The sequence below is a fragment of the Convolutriloba macropyga genome, chromosome 8, assembly GCF_964194025.1.
Source record: "Convolutriloba macropyga chromosome 8, txConMacr16.3, whole genome shotgun sequence".
NCBI lineage: Eukaryota > Metazoa > Xenacoelomorpha > Acoela > Convolutidae > Convolutriloba > Convolutriloba macropyga.
In genome coordinates, this window is record NC_134475.1 from 19,438,743 (window position 1) to 19,460,128 (window position 21,386).

At 32.8% G+C, this 21,386-nt stretch overlaps 1 protein-coding gene across 1 annotated transcript in view; it reads right to left on the reverse strand.

Moving 5' to 3' along the window:
• Nucleotides 1-21,386, reverse strand: part of LOC142343987 (uncharacterized) — a 55,572-nt gene that overhangs the window by 25,588 nt on the left and 8,598 nt on the right. The window contains exons 3-4 of the mRNA XM_075395412.1: nucleotides 6,712-6,857; nucleotides 3,667-3,794 (exon numbers count right to left, since the gene is read on the reverse strand). Coding sequence (XP_075251527.1) covers nucleotides 3,667-3,794; nucleotides 6,712-6,857 — 274 coding nt within the window. The remainder of the gene's footprint in view (nucleotides 1-3,666; nucleotides 3,795-6,711; nucleotides 6,858-21,386) is intronic.

Sequence of the window (21,386 nt, forward strand, 5' to 3'; positions counted from 1 at the left end):
ATTTACATTGAATAACTAGAATATTCAAAGCCCTTTTAATTCTAAATCCTCTATCAATAAGATAGATCATATATAAACAATAAGCCCCACAATAAGATTCATCATTTTGTTGTATTCTTTCATTGGAGCCTAGATCAACATATTCTTCTGAAGATAAAGGTGGAGTTTCTACACCAAAACTATCAAAGTAATATGTTGGACCATCGGTGTAACCGCTTCGCTGATCTTCTCTTCTTATAACTAAAACCCAATGTGTACATTCAGTTGGATGTAGATTTACGATAATGTTGAAGTTAGGATCCCTGATACTATCTGGAGTTTGATTTCTCATTACATTCTCAATTGGTGTTAGACTTATATCTTTACCTATATCTTTTATTTTGATATCACTCATAGCATTATTATCAATATAAATTTATTATTGAATTCCTCAAAAGTTAGGATGAGCATTTTTATATGATAAATTTATTAAATCTTAGTCTAAATCTAAGTCTAAGTCTAAATCTAAATCAAATCTATATTTATTATATAAAAATGGAAACAGGTAGTGCAGTTTTTATTTTTTTATTACTATTATTGGAATTTGTTATATAATATATGATTCAAGACCAAGTAAATATACAAAACTAGAAGAAAGCTTTGGTGGATTTATGAATAGGAGTCTAGTTAGATTTGAATATGAAAAGTCACCATTACATACTACTGTTTATGGTGGAACTGGTACAAGCAAAACATATTTTATTAGAGAATATTTAAAATTATACTCAGTCCAAAATCAAGATCAAGATCAAGATCAAGATCAAGATCAAGATCGAGATCAAGTTCAAGATCAAGATCAAGATCAAGTTCAAGATCAAGTTCAGGTTCAAGATCTGCGAAGCAGTTTCACTGATCAAGATCAAGCTAAAATTATAGTTATAGTGTGTTAAGATGACAGAGACTGGATAGATCCTGAGTCTAATAAGTTTTATACTGGGTTTAATAAATGTGATATAAATATGATCACAAAAAATAATATGTATAAAATTCAAAATTGTGTAATAGTACTTGATGATATGGGTGATAGGTTAAATAAGGATATAGGTTATTATTTTACTGAAGGTAGACATTATAAAATTCAAATGATTGTAATGTGTCATAAACCAGCTCAAATAATTAATACAGCAAGAATGAGTTGTGATACTATATATTTAACAACTTATAATGGACCTGACCTATTTAAAAACTTTAATGATATATATAAATGTGAATATGACTTCAATAAAATCATTAGTGAATTAAATAGTAACTATTATAATTGTACAGATGGAATGTCAGATGAACTTCGTTATGGTATAATTAAATATAATAAAAAGGAAAATACTTTTATTATTATTAGTAGTAATAGAACAATGTTATATGATTCAAGAGTTGGTTTCCTTGATTTAAAAGCTCTTAATTTAAAAGATGATTTAGAAAAAGAATATATAAATAAAATTCTAGCATATATGAAACCACTAATGATTAATGCAACAGATAGAAATGTTATTAATCATGATAATTATCAGTTTTATTTTGATAAACTTCTTACTTTAAATAATATTAAAATACAGAATGATGTTCTAACTAAAGAAATGATTATGGGAAAGGGTATGAAAATTTTATCAAATATTGGTGGAATTACAGGCACAGGTTTAATTATAATTAGTTATATTTATCCCGATTCAATATCAAGAAATGCTGGAATTGTAGCAATGGGAGCAAGCACAATGTTGAGTAAAGTAAATACATTGGTTAATGTTGGATATGGAGAAGAGTTGGAAGGTGAAACACGAAGCAGTTTGGTAAACCATGAAAAAAGTTCGTATACTGATCAGTGTAACTGTGACTTTGTCAATGAAGAGATGGGAATTTTGAATAGAAAGGGATGAAGGTTTTTAAACAAACTATTTATAAATAATGAAGAATTTAGAGAAGAGATTATAAATTTAGTTAAAGATAAAAAAGAATTAGACCTTGATTTGATCTTAGATAAGAGATGTAAAACTAATGCACTCAATACTTTAGGAAACAAATATTTAGCAGAGTGTATCACATCTGAAGATAATACTAAAGATTTAATTGAAATTATGGCTAAATATTATCAGAGAAATTAAAGTTTACCTATTATAAATTCTTTTACAATGTTTAGAGTGTAACTATAATTGTGGAAACATTGCTGTTTTAAAATATCATTATGAATCATTTCATAAAGATAAAACTGATAAATGTATGTGCGGTAATATAATATTAAGTGGTATTTGTGCTAATGATTTTTCCCCAGGGGGTTGTTCTTTAAAAATTGAATCTAATTCTAGTTCTAATTCTACTTCTAATTCTAACTCTAATTCTAATTCTAATTCTAATTCTAATTCTAATTTTAATTCTAATTTTATTGCTAGTTCTAACCCTAGTTCTAATTCTAGTTCTAACCCTAGTTCTAGTTCTGGTTCTGGTTCTATCTATGACTATAACTCTAACTCAGATCCTAACCTTATCCTTAACCCTAACCCTAGCTCAGAAGTATTAACTAGATGTTGTAATAAGTGTAATTATATAAAACCACTAAATAATTTTGATGAGGGTAAGTATACATGTAGAAGTTGTACTTCAGCTAAAGTTAATTGTCCATATTGTACTTCTGTTGGGAGATATGATGGTATACGGGCTCATGTAAAGAAATAACATCCAGATATAGAATTGACTAGAGGATTTAGTAGAAATCTGCAAAGCAGGTTCCCCGATATAACTGATCGGTGTAACCGCTTCGCGGATAAAACAATTAATCCCAGTTGGCAAAGTCATAGAGTTGTAAGTCCTTTAGTTATTAACCAAACAGAGGATCTGGGAATTTGCAAAACAACTCCGTTGAGCAGTTTCACTGATAGTTGTTCATGTAAATACTATAATTTTGTATCATTTCTTATTAATAATGGAATAAATATAGAAAAAATAAAAGAAAATATAAATTTATTGAAAAGTATAGATATTTTGAAATAAAAAGTATAAAAAAATAAAAAAATATCAAAAAAGAGGGAATCACTCTTTAAGAGCGAAAAAGAGCGATCTTTTCTATTGGGGATCACTACGAATAAGAGTGAATCACTCTTAAAGAGTGAAATGTAAATTTTGCTTTGATTTTTTGATTTTTTATTTTTATTTTTGATTTTAATTAATTTTTTCATTGAATTTAGAGCTAATATATAGTAGTGGATAAAACAAGGGATTCAACAAACAGTAAAATTTGGCCCGATTCGACATGCGCGATTAGCGTTAGGAGAAGGGACAAATTTTGCTGGTGGTTGAATCCCTTGTTTTATCCACTACTAATGGTTGATTTTATCGTTGACACCTATCATAATTTTCAGAGTTAATCATGGTCTATAAAACTCCTTTAAAAAACTATTCCACTATATAAGGTTCCAATTTTTCACGTTGTGCATACTGAAGTGAGTAAACTCTTAAAACAGCTGTTTATACGCTGCCTTCGTTTTGATTCTAAACTGTTTACATATAATAGTGTAAAATGGTTAAAAATTGAGCCAAATTGATCAAATTCTGGTTTATCACATCGCAGCATCCGAATCTTAATAACAGGCAAATTCCCATCAAAATACATGAATGACTAACAACTAAATTGGAACTAACGGAAACATAAGAGAGTCTCTTGTTAAGCACGGAGAAATCGGTGACTTTTCCAAAGTATTCCACTGGACCCACGCCATAATTTTGACCCAGAATCACGTATTGTTGTTTTTGAAACTGACAACACCCTCCTAAGAACAAATCTAGTTGCATATAGATTTTACTAAAAACTGAATTTGTTATTCCGTTCATCTGTCAAACACAGTAAAATGTCATTACGAAAACCACATTTGCTGAAAGCCATGACAAAGCAAACATTGCAGACAAAATTTGTATAAATCGAAACAAAATTCGCTAAATCCTGCATCCGAATTTTAGTGACGGAAGCAATGCATAAATTGGCGACCCGGGTCGAGGCCGAATGGTTATCTTGTAAGAACTTGCAATTTTCTGGCAGAAACTTACAAGGCGATGCATCGCCTTGCAAGTTTTTCTTCATAAAACTTGCAAGTTCTTACAAGTTAACCATTCGACTTGCAAATTCTTACAAGTTAACCATTCGACTTACAAGGCCCTTACAAGTTAACCATTCGACTTACAAGGCTCTTACAAGTCAACCATTCGGCTTACAAGTTACTTACAAGTTAACCATTCGCACACACACCACACACACATACACACACACACATGCACACACACATACGCACTAAACCGTAAATAAAACATTGCAAGAGATGATTGTAAACGAATGTTTGGAAAAAATAGAATCCGGAAAAGTGCGAATTAATTTATAAAAAAGGGTATTAAAATTAACAGCCACTAAATTATTTTGAGAAAATAGTGACAGATGAAGTTGAAAATTCAATCGGAGTCAATAATTTGGGAACATTTTCAAAAAAGCGATCGTGAAGAAGCTAATTGAGATCTACAGTTTTTTAATTAAATTGCAAAAGGAACTCTATTGAATTGATAAAATTCAAAAAGTAACCATTTTTTCTACTTATGTCGAATTTGATTATGTTATCCAAACAAAGCAACTAACTCCCACGCGCTTTCTACGATAACTGAATGAATGTTAACGAGTTAGCCATTCGCCTTGCAAGTTCTTACAAGTTAACCATTCGATTTACAAGTTCTTAGAAGTTAACCAATTGACTTGCAAGTTCTTACAAGTTAACCATCTTTTGCAAGAAACTTGCATAATCTTACAAGTTAGCCATCTTTTGCAAGAAACTTGCAAGTTCTTACAAGCTAACCATTCGGTCTCGACCCGGGGACTAATCCCTCCAAATCAAAGGACTACATTAGAGTGGGCGACGAGATCAAAGGATTAGAATCAATAAATTGTCACCATCTTACGCACAATTAAAATGCGAAAACAAGCGACGTATAAACCAGCGTTTGAGCGGTTATATGACAATTTACCTATTGCTCTTATGCCCAATGCCCAAATACCCAATGCCATAATACCCAATTCCAAAATACACAATGCCGTTATACCCAATTCACATTGATATTTTCGTTCAATAAACCGAGTACTAATTAGCAGAAAATAGCTCTTACACGTATGATCTAACAAATGGATAATTTTAATCCCATGTTCGTTTGTGATAGTTTTATATCAAGTCCCACGGGCCGCTGAGGCATGGCCATGACCATTAAATAAGTGAGAATATACGGGTAATAGCCACTTGCATACGGGTAATAACATACGGGTAATAACTAATTTGTTGTCGGGTTATTGAACGAAAATATCAAAGTACATTGGGTATAACGTCATTGGGTATATTGGCATTGGTTATAATGGCATTGGGTATTTTTGGCATTGGGTATAATGGCATTGGGTAAATTGCCCGGACACCGTTTGAGCATGTCACCGTTTTGGCACTCGCTTACGTCCTGATCATAAAATATGTGTGCAGAATATACCATGCTAAGTATATATACTCAGTTCTATGTGGTTTCAGTTTTTTAATGTTAAATTGAAATAATGAGTTACAACAATAATTATACCTGAATATTACTGACGGCTATCTTTAAGATCTTGCAAGAATCTTTGAATAAATTACGCACCACTTTAAAAGGTCGTGCAAGATTCTTGCCGTCAGATATGCAAGACTCTTGCAATATAGGCGTCAATCTTGTAAGACACTAAAATTTCACCCTGTTGCGTGAATTTTTTCTAGCAATGTCTCAATGTATACCAATAAACTCTTATACGATAATAATTTATATATTTTTGCCAATTACCTAGATATTTTGGCGAAAACATAAATTAGTATCTTATAAGAGTACATAACTACGTAACCCGATCTTTTTGCGGTTAGGTGAGTACTTCTTTTATATCCATTAGGCGAAAATTTTGAACAACCTTTTTGTGGACAATAGCCGAATACAAATTGAAACACTTAAAAGTGGCTCTTCGAAATCCACTTGACGCTATAAAGTACTCAAGTCTCCTCAACAATTGTCACTACATGATAATAGCTTCCAAAAACAAGCACAATATCCGTAAAAACTTCAGATTCTTCCTTATTTCATTTCATGTTCATCCATCATTTATGGCAAATTTTTCTGGAATTATCCTGAGACCCAGAACTCGAAGCTATTTACGATAAAGCAAAGAATTTTTCAATCACGTTTTCCGTTCTTGCCTCTGTATTTTTGCCAAATGCTTTTGCCAGAATGTCAAAGAGGAGCTAGATAAGTTGCAAAAAGTATTTTTTACATGGCAAGTGCTTTGTTTTCTCATTTTGATGTAAAGATAAGTGTTAGGGAGCTTTGAGTACTTAATAGCTTCAAGTGAATTTTGAAATACTACATTAAGAGTTTTAATTGGAATTCATCTAATGTTCAAAAAAACTTGAGATCAAGATTTTTGCCTAATTGCTAGAACAGTTGGGTACTACAGAGCGGGGCAAAATTTATAACGAAATTTTAGCTGTACAAAATAATTAGATTTTTTCATGTCTTGAGAATGAGAACTTTTAATCTAGGCATCAGGAATACTATATATCAAATTTCATTATAATAGGATATATCAATGTTGATTTCACTGGAAAAGGGTGGTTACTGTAATATGTTTTTGTTAAACTAAAAATTGATTACCGAATGCTGGGCGGTAATATGAGAACCAGTTGTATGCGCGGTATCTTTCCTTGATCATAGCCTCAAACACGTTCTGATCCATTAGGTTTCCAATTCTGTCGCTCTGTCTTTTTGTATATCTGTAGCCCAGCAGGCAGAAAAAGGAGCTGTAAAGAAAAATGCCTCATATTACTCATCAAGACTATTTTCAAGATCCGCCTAATATTTTTGAAGCACAGTCACAATCGAAAAATTTCACTGGCTTCAAGGAACGATTAGCTCGTGAATTAATGTGAAACTCTTAGTGTTATCTGAAAATTTTTTTAAAAAAAATTGCAGGCATCCCCAATCGTTTCTTGGCTTAAATGCGATACGAAAAAAAAACTATGAAAATGTTATGTGGAAGCATCTTGATCGACTAAACTTTATATGAAGAAACGTTGATGAACCCCGCTAACTACAGTTTTATAGTTTTTGATTCAGAAATGTTCAATATAGTATCCTGCAAACTGTTACGAAGGAATATTGAAAACACCATTAAATATCATTTACCGAGCTGTAAATACTACAGGCGTTTACCAGACTTTGATCATTTAACTATAAAAAAATGTTCTCCTGAAGAAATTGCAACAATATTTAGTTTGGAATCTGATGTACCAACCCAAAACTGTTTCGCCATCAGTAATTACAACAAAATATTGGGCCCAATACATTCGAATCAAGTTTGTCCAGCTTCTGTCTAGTGCTACATCATAGACCCACCAAATCTGCCGGGCTTTCTTTACCAGCCAGCAGTGATAATGTCAGTTATTACCTTCATCCAGTGTTAACGATAAGCTGCAGCTTTTATGGTTCGTTTAATGTTTTAGCTCACTGAAAAATCCGTTAAAGAATTTCCCGATGATTATGTAGTTGTAACTCAAAAATGTTTTTTTTGTGAACAGCAAAAAAATATTAAACATAGTGAGTTAAAAATGAAAAAGTAAATTAGTTCATGACCAGATACAAAAGAGTGCTAGAGAGGATGTTCCAGTAAATTAACCGTTTTCTTCTTCTAAATCTCAGTTCAATGAGGCTGACGCCTGGTCTCATTAGAGGGACTATGAGCAATGAAGTGTCTTGTCAACCACAGTCCTACTATCTACCTGCGAAGACTTCGGGACGTTTTCAACATGACCTTGACATTGGAAAGCTTCGAAATTGACCTTGACCCATGCAGAACAGAGGTTCCAACAGATTTGGAAGAAGTTTACGACAGAATATGATTATTCCTTGACCAGATTGCCGAAGTTTTAACTGCTTGAATTGACATGGGAAATGAGTGATATCTTCCGGTTTTAGAATCCAGTGAACAACAAAAACAATATGACCGCTACAATGATTCACCCGGATATTCAGTGGCACCAAAAGCATAGCTATACCAATTGAGGTAGGGACGCAACAACTTTAAGCAATATAACTAGGCCCACGGTTAACCAAATACAAATACACCCTAACCCCCGAGGAACTAGAATATTAAAGGAATCATTATCTTTTTTATGTTGAAGCAGAAAGTCTGTTAGTGAGCAATTCAATTCAATTTTATTCAGGAGACCTGATTTGAAATTTTTTCTACCTTACTGGCGATCCCTAAGTGCATGATAGAACAGAAATCTTAATCACCAGAGGGACTTACCCTAGTTCAAAACAAATGCCAAATTTGCAAACTTTTGCAATAATTTGCTCGATAAAGCCAAATCTGTAAAAATTTGCAAATTATCTCTTCGCAAGATCAAATTTGCAAAATTTTGCAAAATAATGTTAAGTTTGCAAAAATTTGCAAACGATTGGCCGAGTTCGTTACGGTCAAGCTCTACTTAATTTTGCAAGGTGCTTTGTTTTCCTAACCATTTCTCTGAGATTGCTTAATTTAATTGAGAATGTTTAAATTACGCCTTGTAAACGATATGTGTGCTCAAATCACCCTACAGGGCCAACTAATAATGATTAGGGACAAAAACATTCAGACGTGTTTGCAAATATTCGTAAAATTAATGCACAAATTTAAAAAATTGCAATTTTTTTTATAAATATTTGCAAAATTGACATTAAACTTATACTAGGGTAGTGCACTGACGCAAGGGCCTTTGCATCCGGGTGTGGAGCACACGGCACGAGAGGGACTAGTATTTATGTTCTAATGTATTTGTATTCTAAGGGGGACCAGATATTCTGCATTAAGAGAATCAAGTGATGAAAAATTAGGTGCTTTTTCTTGACAATTCAGATAGATTCGAAAGTGACGTTTTATTAGTGGTAGAAGGCATTGAAATACGGCAAATCGGTAGAGAAAGTGAAAAAGACTTGTGAAGACAACTAAATGCACAAGAAACTGACAAGTGAGCGGCGAAAAGCTTTATATTGAGAACGTGTTTTCCGCCTGCGTTTTTCAGATTTATTTGAAAATTTGTTTCCTATTTTTTACCTTTGATTCTCTAATAATATCGCAACCTGTATTTGCTATTCATCTTTTTTGTTGTCAAGAAATTTTTATTATTGTTACTTTAAAAGAAACTGCTCTGTTACCATGACATTAGCATCGGTATTATCAATAAGGGTTTTCCTTAAAGCTCAGTTTAATTAGATTTTTGTCTGGGATTTTACAAGAACCATATATGATCCATGTAAGAACCATATATGATACCAATATGCCATAAGTTTTGTAAAGCGTTTAAAGCTGGAACTGCTGCATAAGCTTTGCATGGGCGTTAAAGGAACGCAAAAATGACCATATTGGATTCTTGTATGCCATATAAATATCATATATGGAGATCTTGGCAACCATTGCAAGATCATATAAGAAAATTTTTTTATGGCCTGTATGGGGCCATATATGGTTCTTGGATATGGTTGCCAAGAAGGGTCAACCCGGGTTGCAGTTAAACTTTTGGGTGTTTTTCAGAATCTCAACTGATCAATGGCGGCGATACATACTGACAAAGTTACCAACACTAATAAACTTTACAAGAGCAAGAGGAAGAAATGTTTCGAGGACTCAAAGCCGACACATGGAAAAAACAAACTCTTGACAGACTCTGTAAGATTATGATTGCTATTTTTTATTTTTTCTTAAAAAAAGATCCGCGTAAATTTTTGAGTTCAAAGAAAGTCGGGCCCGACAAAATTTATAACTTTGAGCTTATTGTTAGTGTGGTGATCTGATTTGAGAAATGGTCTCTAACTGAAAAAACTTCTAAAAATTATGGTTTTTTTATTGCCACTATTGGTCGAACTGTTTTGTCATAAGCCGACACCCTAAATAAACATTCTTATTTAATTCAATTTTAGGCCAAGCTGCCGAATAATAGGCCTCGAGTTATGGAAAAACTCAAAAGGTCAAGTGGCGGGGGCATTTATTGACCAAAATAAAACAGTCAACCGTCCTACTTAAAGCCGTTGAAACGTTTTCATGGTCGAGTAAAAGCTTTTTTTATCAGCTTTCTATTTCGAGAACAGTTTTATAATGGGTCGGTCGAGAAGTGACATGTTATTAGTCGAGCTAAGAATAGTTCATCGTTCGAGCTTCGTATTTTCAAGCGCCAAGCAAAAATCTGATCGTAATTCTGCTTCACGAATGTTTTCATAATGTTGTTGCTTCTGTATATATTGAAGCATTCTTGAAGAAAGACTAAATAGCTTGGCACCAGTGCAATCTAACCTAAAAGCACGTATGGAAATTTGAAAATTTAAGAAAATGTGTAGCTCGTAAGATAGAGAGAGTCAATGTGTTCCGTAGTCACTTGTGCCCAAATAAAATAGTGAATTGCTTGATGAACTAAGAAAGACAAGGGAATTAGATACGCACTAAATGTGTTAAATGTGGCCCAAGCGGCTTCTTGCATATCAAAGCACTTTTTTGCCAATCTTCGTTTTCTTGTTTTCAATTCTATCAGTTTTTGTCTCTCGGCACTAAAAAGAAAATATTACGTTTCAAGCAGGAATCTTACCAAGATATGTCAAAAAAACTCTACAAAAGCTGAGCCGAACTGAACCAGAACTTTTTCGTTGATTTGGTTTTCCTAAACTTCATTCAAATTTTTTAAAGTCTTGTTTAATTTTCATTTGAGAAATTTTTCATTTTTTGAATTTCCTTTTGTAATTGTGGTTCTATGATCGCTGCCTGAATCTTTTGAAACAGTAATATTGTGCAAATCCGCAGCGGGCAAAAAACAAGTCTAGTATATTCAGCATTTTCCTTTAATTAAGTGTAATCACAGTCATTAAGAAGTAGTTTTTTGATTAGAAGTAAAATCTTCCACCATTTTCCGAGCCGTACGAGAGCTTGGTTTGTATATTGAGGATATTATAATTGAAGTCGGCGCTCATATAAAAAGCATTGTAATCTTTTTTTGTGAACATTTTCCGCGAGGACAGAGGTCTTGCGTGGAATTGTAAGCACAAATGGTCCAGACATTCTTGAACACAGACAATTTCACAATTCTTTATAGTTTTAAATTCGATTTGAATTGTTCATGGCTATCTTTTTCTATTTCATCTCGTTCTATTTGACGTATGAAGATGTTTTTAGCAAAGATGACAAAACAATGATAACCTACTTAACGCGTTTCAATTGCCACAATGTATTGCTGTGGATTTATTTTTTGTCACCTTTCAACCTCAGTCACCTCAACTATAGCTATGTCATTTTAACTTGGATAAAAGCATCAGGTTTTTATTTGTGTCGCTTAATTTTTGACATGCCTGTTGCTTCATATAATTTTTTTTTTTCATTTTGACTCAAGATCGGTCTTTTCGTTGAACTATTTCTCGTTTAAGGGGCATCGTTTGCGCTCTGAATGCTATTGAGTATGGTTTGACCGCCGGTGAGTAGTGGATAAAACAGGGATACCAACCACCAGTAAAATTTGACCCTTTCTCCTAACGCTAATAGCGCGTGTCGAATCGGGCCAAATTTTACTGCTTGTTGCTATCCCTGTTTTATACACTACTACATATTACCTTCACAAACCACTAGTGTCGAGTTAAGCTGGTAATTAACCGTTATCAGACGGATAGTTTGGGTTCTATCAGTGAAACTGCTTCGCAGATCCCCATTGACTCCAGTGGACAACCCCAGATACTACTATAAAACTAGTGAGACCGTGTAACAAGCACGTAAAACCGACTTGCGAAAAAACCTGAACAAAAAAAAACTTGAACAAAAATTGAAAAAAATATTAAAATAAAAAAAATTTTCATATGTTCCCTTATCAATATTAAATCAATCTAAAACTAAAACTTTCTGTCTCACTTGGTGTAGTGGTTAAATCATCGAGTCTAGTTAAGTTGCTTTAGCAAACGGAAGGTTTGGGGTTCCTTCCTCGCTGACTCCAGTGAACGTCCCCCGACTTCAGCTATTATATATTTACAGTCATTTGTTGCAACTTCAACAATGCAGCATTCTATATCACCAGTTATAACATTTTTTATATTCTGACACTTATGTTCACTTTTTTCGTAAAGTAATTTTTTTCGCTCATAAAAGTATTTTTTTCTTCTTAGGACAAACAACCTCGGGTTTGAAAGATTTGTTACATTCATGTTTGTCGTATTTAATTTGTGAATCAAACCATTATGTATATCTATCACAGTAATAGAATTTGTGATTCATTCTGTTTCGTCGATCTAACAAGGTTTCTATGTTTTTAATTAGAGCACAGTGTTCTGTAGTACCATCTCTCCAAACCAATATTCTGACATCTTTTCTATCTTTATCAAAATCATCGAATGGTTTAAACAATTCTACTTTGCCCCCACCACAACGTGTGTATACCCAAATATTAATATTGTACAATTTCTGTATTCTTATTATATAAGCAAAATCATCTTCATCTCGTTGTCGTGCTTCAATTAGAATTTTTATATATATAATCTCGCTCGTTGCGTAGTACATAGCAGGATGTAGCCAAGCAGTTATAGTTAGTTGCAAGCAGTTGTATTTATAATTACGTATATTTAACATCTATTTAGAGTTTCTGAGATCAGGGGGTAAATCTATATAACTACCAACAGATGTCTTAGTTGGTTCAATGTTTAACGGAATACTTCTCAATCCAAGAAATTCAAAGTCGTAGCGATAACCTTCATATATTTCTTTTTTGAAATCTAGCCATTGTTTGAAGTCACCGTAATCATATATGGCCTTATTTTTAATATAGTCGGTGTTGAAGAATATTTCTGTAATTTTAAATTCTTCTTTGGTTCTCTTCTTGTACTCACACTCGGCCGTGTTCTTATGTTTAAAACTCTTAACTTTTCTAAACTGATAACAGTTTTTAGTTTCCTCTAATGAGTAATTAGTTGCTTCGTCTATATCTTCAATGTAATTCCCACCTTTACCCGTAATATAAAATTCTCTCATGTTCTGACTTGAGTTTATATAAAAGTATTCTGTGTTTTCTAGATACATGCGATTGTGACTATATGAATGAGTAGTTAGAGCTACATTACTTCTCAATTCTTCATGACATTCTTTACATTCAATCTTAATTCTGGTGTAGATATTGTCGTCGGGTTTAGTTTTAGTTTTAATAATAACTTTAGTTTCAGTTTTAGTAGAAGGTTTGGCATAGATAAAGTCTCCGTATCATACATTTTCTCTATAGTTTTAGTTGAGGCTTCAGTTATAGCCTCATCCAAATCAGAATCAAACATTTTCTCCAATAGTTCTTTTTGTGTGGGATCCTATGATTGATGTCGGTATAAACCCTTCTTTGTTTCAAAGGATAAAACACAGACGTCGCAGAAGTTCACACTCGTGGCATTACTGTTTGTTGAGTGAGACATGGTGTATTTTATTAGGGAAATTTTGGAAAAAAATAATTTCTCGAAAGTGAGAAAATGAAGTGTGATAAGTGTAAAAATAAGCCTTGGAAAAAATGTTGTAATGATTGCAAAGAATTAGAATATTGTTGTTATATATGTAAAATCTAGTTAAAGTAAAAAATTATATTAAACATTTGGGAGACCATTATGATAATCCAGATCAATATCTGGCGTGTATTATGTGCAAGTTTTCAAACATATTTCTATCTTTAGGTTTAAAAATGGAAGATGCAGATTATGCATCTATCTTAATAGATATAGATTCGGTCATACTAGAAATCAGTTCAGAGAGCATGTTTATATATATAATATCGGCGTAACCAGGGAGTATGCTCTTGGTGTATAAGATAGGCACAAGCAGAGTTATTTTACATAAATATTAACAAAATTTAAAATTTATAAAAGAGTTAAACTGGTTTTTGTGCAGTTTATTTTCGCAAGTTGGTTTTACGTGCTTTTTACACGGTCTCATTAGTTATACTGAAAAAAACTGAGCTCTATGTTTCCACTAATCTCAGTGTTTTTGACTGTTTACCCATCACAGTGTGTCCCATATACAGTCTCATATATAGTCTCATATACACTTCGGGAGATGGTACTACAGAACACTGCTCTAATTAAAAACATAGAAACCTTGTTAGATCGACCAAATAGAATGAATCACAATTTCTATTACTGTGATAGATGTACATACTGGTTTGATTCACAAATTAAATACGACAAACATGAATGTAACAACTTTTTCAAACCCGAGGTTGTTTGTCCTAAGAAGAAAAAAATTACTTTTATAAGTGAACATAAGCGTCAGATTATAAAAAATGTTATAGCTGCTGATATAGAATGTTGCATTGTTGAAGTTGCAACAAATGACCGTAAATATATAATAGCTGAAGTCGGGGGACGTTCACTGGACTCAGTGAGGAAGGAACCCCAAACCTTCCGTTTGCTAAAGCAATTTAACTAGACTCGATGATTTAACCACTACACCAAGTGAGACAGAAAGTTTTAGTTTTAGATTGATTTAATATTGATTAGGGAACATATGAAAATTTTTTTTATTTTAATATTTTTTTCAATTTTTGTTCAAGTTTCTTTTTGTTCAGGTTTTTTCGCAAATCGGTTTTACGTGCTTGTTACACGGTCTCACTAGTTTTATACTAGTATCTGGGGACGTTCACTGGAATCAGTGGGGATCTGCGAAGCAGTTTCACTGATAGAACCCAAACTATCCGTCTGATAACGGTTAATTACTAGCTTAACTCGACACTAGTGGTTTGCACTAAGTGAGATAGGAAATGACAGATTTAAAATGAATATAAAGGTAATATGTAGTAGTGGATAAAACAGGAATAGCAACAAGTAGTAAAATTTGGCCCGATTCGACATGCGCGATTAGCGTTAGGAGAAAGGGTCAAATTTTACTGGTGGTTGGTATCCCTGTTTTATCCACTACTCACCGGCGGTCAAACCATACTCGATAGCATTCAGAGCGCAAACGATGCCCCTTAAACAAAAAATAGTTCAACGAAAAGACCAATCTTGAGTCAAATTGAAAAAAAAAATTGAAATGAAGCAACAGGCATGTCAAAATTCAAGCAACACAAATAAAAACCTGATGCTTTTATCCAAGTTAAAATGACATAGCTATAGTTGAGCTGACTGAGTTTGAAAGGTGACAAAAACATAAATCCACAGCAAAACATTGTGGCAATTGAAACGCGTTAAGTAGGTTTTCACCTGAGCACCTGAGGCCAATTTCTGGCTGATTTTCTGCAACCATGTTTGATCATGAAAAGTTCGGGGTAAATATTCCCTATAAGTTAGGACTTTTGCCTGAATATTTAAAAAAAATTAACTTTACTCCATTTTGAATTAGACAGGTACCTTTGTTTATAAAGGATAATTACTAAAACTCTTACACTGTGGAGAATAATGTTTGAATGCCCGACCAAGATGGAGACAACCGAGTGCGTAAATTTGTCAAGAAAGCATTTGCGCAGTACCAGAAATCTGTGCTTCCACTGTGAATAAACTACAAATTGGTATTTCGCACCTAATTAAAAGAATAAAGATTTTAACTACCTGTAAAAGTCTGCAGACATGCGTTTGAACCGTTCTATATCCCACAAAAACTCTACCTTAAGGCTACTTTTCGAAAACAAATTCAACCTCAAACTCGAACTTTTCTCGTTCTTTTGTGATTAGATTTCCCTCTCGTTTAGTAGACAACAAACTATATGATTCAGACGTAATACGTTGTGAAGAATTTCGTAATGGAATAGAACAAGTTTGAGTAAACCAAAGGCATAAAACTGATTTTTCAAGAGTTTAGATCGAAAAATTTGGTTACCAAAAGCATTCCGGAAGGTTATAATCTATAAAAACATAAAACCCGGTTTTTTTAATTGTTAATTTTTCCACTAGAGAGCAGCCTTTTTGGCAGGGAAAACAAGCGTTAAGAAGAAAGAACACAATTGCAAGTTGAGAGCAACTTCTACTTCAAAAAAACAGATAATTCAACGTTTTTTATTTGAAAACAGCTATAAATTTGAAACAATTTTGAGAAGTTAAAACAAAGTCCAAGAAGAAGCCGAAAACTTTAAAAACAGACCTTGAGTTAATGAGTATAACTTATTTAGCAATTGATCTGTTGCAACTCTTAAGAAACAATTTTCAATCAAAAACATTTTTTTCCATTTGAAAAAAGTTACTGATTCGAAGTGATATTATTAAGTCAGAAAAAGTCCTTGAAGAAGCTGAAAACTAGAGAAACATAAAAAGATATTTAGATAAAATTTTATCCGGAAAAGAAAAGATTAGCGTCAGGAAGAGCATTTGGAAAGCAATTGAACATGGTATTGGCACTTTGGATGCAGAGAGCCGTCCAAAAAACTAGTAAGGTAAAAAAGCAGGAAAAACAAAAAATCCGGAACCATAGAAAAGCTTTTGTTTGATTTCCGAGTGCATCAAGGTTCACTCAGAAAATAAATTGGCAAAACAAGCAAAAAAAGGAGAAGATCTGGAAACCAGAGAGACAGCATGTTGTTTGTATCACCAGAGCGCATCAAGAATCTCTCAGCAAGAGGAGTTGTGTAGAGAGGCAAAAAAGAAACCCTTTGGCAGTCAAGTTATGCTCTACCTCTTTTTTTTTACTTTGTGTTGCTCTTTCATTGTTTCTAATATTCACCCACCACTCAACCACGGATCAGAACCTAAAAGAAGGTAGTCAGAACAAACAAATTGACAGAAATTAACATCACTTAATCACCAGCAAATACCTACGTTATACTGGAAAGGAGCTTAGTTGAAATCAACTAGGTGCTTTAATAGAAACTCATATTTATCATTTGTTGAGATTGCACAAAACTTACAATTTATATGGGTTATCAAAGGGCAATTATACATCAAATTTTTCCCCCTACTGTACAAGACCCAGAGAAAAATTTTTATGAAAAAATTGTATCATATGTTGAAACAAAGACAATTTTTTTTTAAAAAGCCATAATTTTATGCTCATATACTTTATTTGAGTCATTAGATGTCAATTGTACATCTTCTTACATCGCTTTTCGTTTAAGTAAAAGCATAGTTTGCTATATAAAAGTTGCTGCACAATTATAATTGTAAACACAAATCGTTAAAAGAGCTTTACCTTTACACCTCCATTGTCGATAGGTGTTGTCAGAGGTCAATTGTTCATCATTATAAATGTACCGATTCAAAATTAAGACGCGAATGTTTTTATCATGACAAACTTTATTCAGATGAAATGCTAAACAAAACTTTTTGAATAACGCCCCAAGATCAGGTCTAATCATTACGAGCGAATCATCGCAGGTCTACTATATATTTATCGTATAACTCGTAATGCATTAGTAATAAAACAATAATTACTTTTTAAAAGTTGTTTAAGAAGTTGAAACATTATCCTTGAAGAAGCCAAAAAGTTAAAAACATCTTGTTATCTTTTTAAAATTTTAAAAACGCTCTATCACGAAAAAAAAACGTGTAGTGTCAAGACGATCATTGGAAAACAGTGGATCAAATTTTTTTCCGTTTTTTTTTGCAGAGAGCATCAGGAAGCCCACGGAAAATGTAGTACTGTAGAGAAAGCAGAAAAACGCATCAAAGATCTCTCTAAAATTGAAATTTAGTTAAAATAAGGAAGCAAAAAACGAGAACATATGCAAACCAGAAGAGCAGCATCCTGTTTATTTCTTCAGAGCGCATCAAGAATTATTCAACAAGAATAAAGGTGTAGAGAAGCAAAACAAAAAACCTCTGTCAATCAAGCTATGAATATATTCTTTTATTTTATGTTGCCCTTCCATCATTTTTAATTTTCACCTATTTAAATCAGTCACGGATCAAAACACAAAACGGGGTAGTCTGAAACTCAAAAATGGTAAAAGTTAGAAATCTTTAATCACCAAGAAACATTCTTTTCGTTCACATTTCTACCCATTTCACAACTTTCACTAGTTAAACAATGTTTCACTTTTTTGTTAGGAGCTATAAGTTAATTGTACATGTACAGCAGAGCTGCGATGACTCGCTCATAATGATGGGACACAATTTTGGCGCAACATTGAATTTATTTATGATATCGGCTGAGGATAGTTTCTCATTGGTTTTTCAATTTTACACTAAGAGATACAAAGGATGGAAAATTGATCTATGATAACATATAGAGAGTGTAGGGGTATAATAATTAAAATTTACTTGTACAGCAGAATCTTTTTATAGAAAGTTTTGCTGTTTTATTTAATCAGAAACAGATAAAAAAAAAGTTACAATAGACTTCTGATTACTCATTTATAGTGTATGAGCTTTAAACTAATATATTTCTGACTATTTTTGGCTAAGTTTTAAATTTTAGAACAATCTTCTTGTAAAAAAACATGTACAATTGACGTTTGATATAAAATTGACATTTGATGAATCGTATATACTTTGTTTGAGCAACCCTTGTATTTTCTCAAACTTTCTGTGCTAATTTGCATTTGTGAAGCGGCTTTTACTTTAAAAAATTTCGCTATGACTTGTAAATTAAGAGGGAAAAATGATGTAAAACTGACCTTTGTTAACTCATATGTATTCTATGTGTGATGCATTCTCAAGAAATGATAATTAGGCGTTTGGAATGAAGCAATTGTTTGATTTAAATTAGCTCCTCCCCGTTGAAATCATTGATTATAGAATGTTCGCTGATGATTAAGGGATGCTATTGTTTATCAATGCTTTGAACACCCGCTTTTAAGTTTCGATCCGTAGATGAGTTAATTAGGTGAAGAATAGAAACGATTGAAGAGCAACATTTTTTTAAAAAAGAAAAAAGTTTCTCTAAAAATTTGTCTTCTCAAAGTTTTATGTTTTGCTTCTTTACACCGATCCTTTTGCTAAGAAATTTTTGATTCCTTCTGATAAAATACAAACAAATAGCCACTCCTCTGGTTTCTAGATGTTCATCTTTTTGCTTCCTTGTACTAATTTCAATTTTGAGGGATTCTTAATGAGCTATCCTGCTTTCTCTACAATAATAGTTTTTCCGAGAGAATCCTGGTGCTCTCTGCAGCCAAAGTGACAAAGCGTTGTTCCACTGATTACCAAATGTTCTTCCTTACTTTTACTCAATTCTTTTTCAGACAGAGTCTTTATCAAGCACAAAAAAGACGCTTCTATACTTTTCGACTTGAACTTTAACTGTTTTCAAACGAAAAAAGTTGAATTATTTTTTTGAGGTAGAAGTTACTCTCAATTGCGGTCTTTCTTCTCGATGATTTTGTTCTCTGTCAAAAACGACAAACATCTGCTTGGCAAAATAACAATTAATCGATCCGAAGTTTCAAGTTTGTTTATCATTATCTTCCCGAATTCATTTGGTTTCCATAGGTTTTTGACATAAATTCTATTGCGGAATCAATTACTTGTAATTGCTTTGCTCAGTTGTTTGATATAATTGATCTAAACTTAAAAAAATTGATTCTAACTGCAATTGCAAACTGTTTGTAGGATTTTTTGAGACGGATCGGCAAACCATTTGTCTTATCTTTTTGTTTGGATGAATTGGGGTGTGTTGACTGCATTTGGCGTCTTTCACATTAGCTATGTTGAAAATGTGAATTTGGTTCCTGTTTTTGCTTAAAGAACATACAATTCTCAAACGTTTAGTGCAAGAAAACTTTTTTATTGATAATTGTTTATTAAGAATTGCATATCAGTTGCTAACTACGTTATACGCATTAAAAAGTTACAAAATTAATTAGTTTTTTTGAGGCGGGTATCGAAGACTCATAAAAAATTAATCCCTTGACTGAAGATCTGTTTTTATGCTATTCGGTTTCCTTCAGGATTTTGTTTTAACTTCATAATATCACTTTCAATCAGCAATTGGTTTCAAATGAAGAAAATGTTGTATTACCTGTTTTTTTCGAGATAGAAGTTGCTCTCAACTTGCGAATATGGTCTTTTCTTCACGATAATTTGCTTCGATGTCAATAACGACTAACATCTGCCGCACAAAATAACAATCAATTCAAATGAAGTCTCAGTTCTGTTAGATTATTAACTACCGGAATGCCTTTGTGTCCCTAATTCTTGACATAAACTATGTTGAAAAAAAAGATTAATTGCTTTTATGATTTTCGAATTGATTTCATTTAAGTATGAATTTCGTCAAAACGTAACACGTCTGAATCAGGTAACTTTTGTGTATTAAACGAAAGTTCAATCTATTCACAGCTTGAGCTAGACAAATTCGAGTTTGAGTTTGAGTTTGTGTTCTAAATCAGCTTTTCGATAAAATTTTCTTCAGAAGGTATAACGGTTCAAACGCATGTCTGCAGACAATTTAGTCAATGTAGTTGAAATGCATCAAATTTAATTTTTTATGTTAGAAATCTTTGAGCTTGTATACCTAATACCAATATATAGTTTATAAACATTGGAAACACTGATTGCTGGTACTGCGCAAATGTGTTCTGGACAAATATATAGATTGGATTTATAGCCCTCAGGTATTTCTCTACAAAGATATCTGTCTGATTAAAAATGAATAGGGGTAAGTTTTTAAATATTAAGCAACAAAACTAACATATAAGGAATAACTACCAAGGATTTTTCATCCGCACGCTTGATGGAACATATTTGTGGAAAATCAACCAAAATGTGGCCTAAGGTGTTTAGGATTCTTACTACTGGCGTGTTCTTTTTGAGCAGTGCAATATTAGCAAATTGTTCTTCGAAGCAGCGACATCGAATTGCAATGCTGATTTTTTATTTGACGACGCGTTTTCACAATCATTCTCATCCATTTCTCATGGACGTCATTTCACAACCGTATAATTTCGAATAATTACCCACTCTTATTTACCTTTTTAGTCGACAAAACGCTCGACCTCCTGAAATTTGTCAATTTTTTATTAATTGCGCTAATGTTCAAAAGTTCATCTTTATCTTCTTTTCGCACATGTTAGGATGGAAGTTTTTAAAAAGAAAACTTAGTTGAAATTGAGGTTGAGGAAGTGCTTTTTACCATCAACAATGGCATTTAGAGAAGCTTATTTGAAGTTAAGAGACCACGTTCAATATTCTCTGGAAGCAAGGTCTTCTAGCTGAATAAAAAACTGGTTTGCGTTTTTCATTTTATTATACTTGATGTTAACTAAATGAAAATTGATTCCAACTGTTCTTGCAAACTGTATATGAGATTGTTTGAGACTGATCGAAAAAGCATTTGGCTTATCTTTTTGTTTGAATGAAACTAGGTATTTTGACTGTTTTTGGCGTCCTTCTAGCTGTTAGCTATAAAGTTGAGCTAAAGTCATTTTATG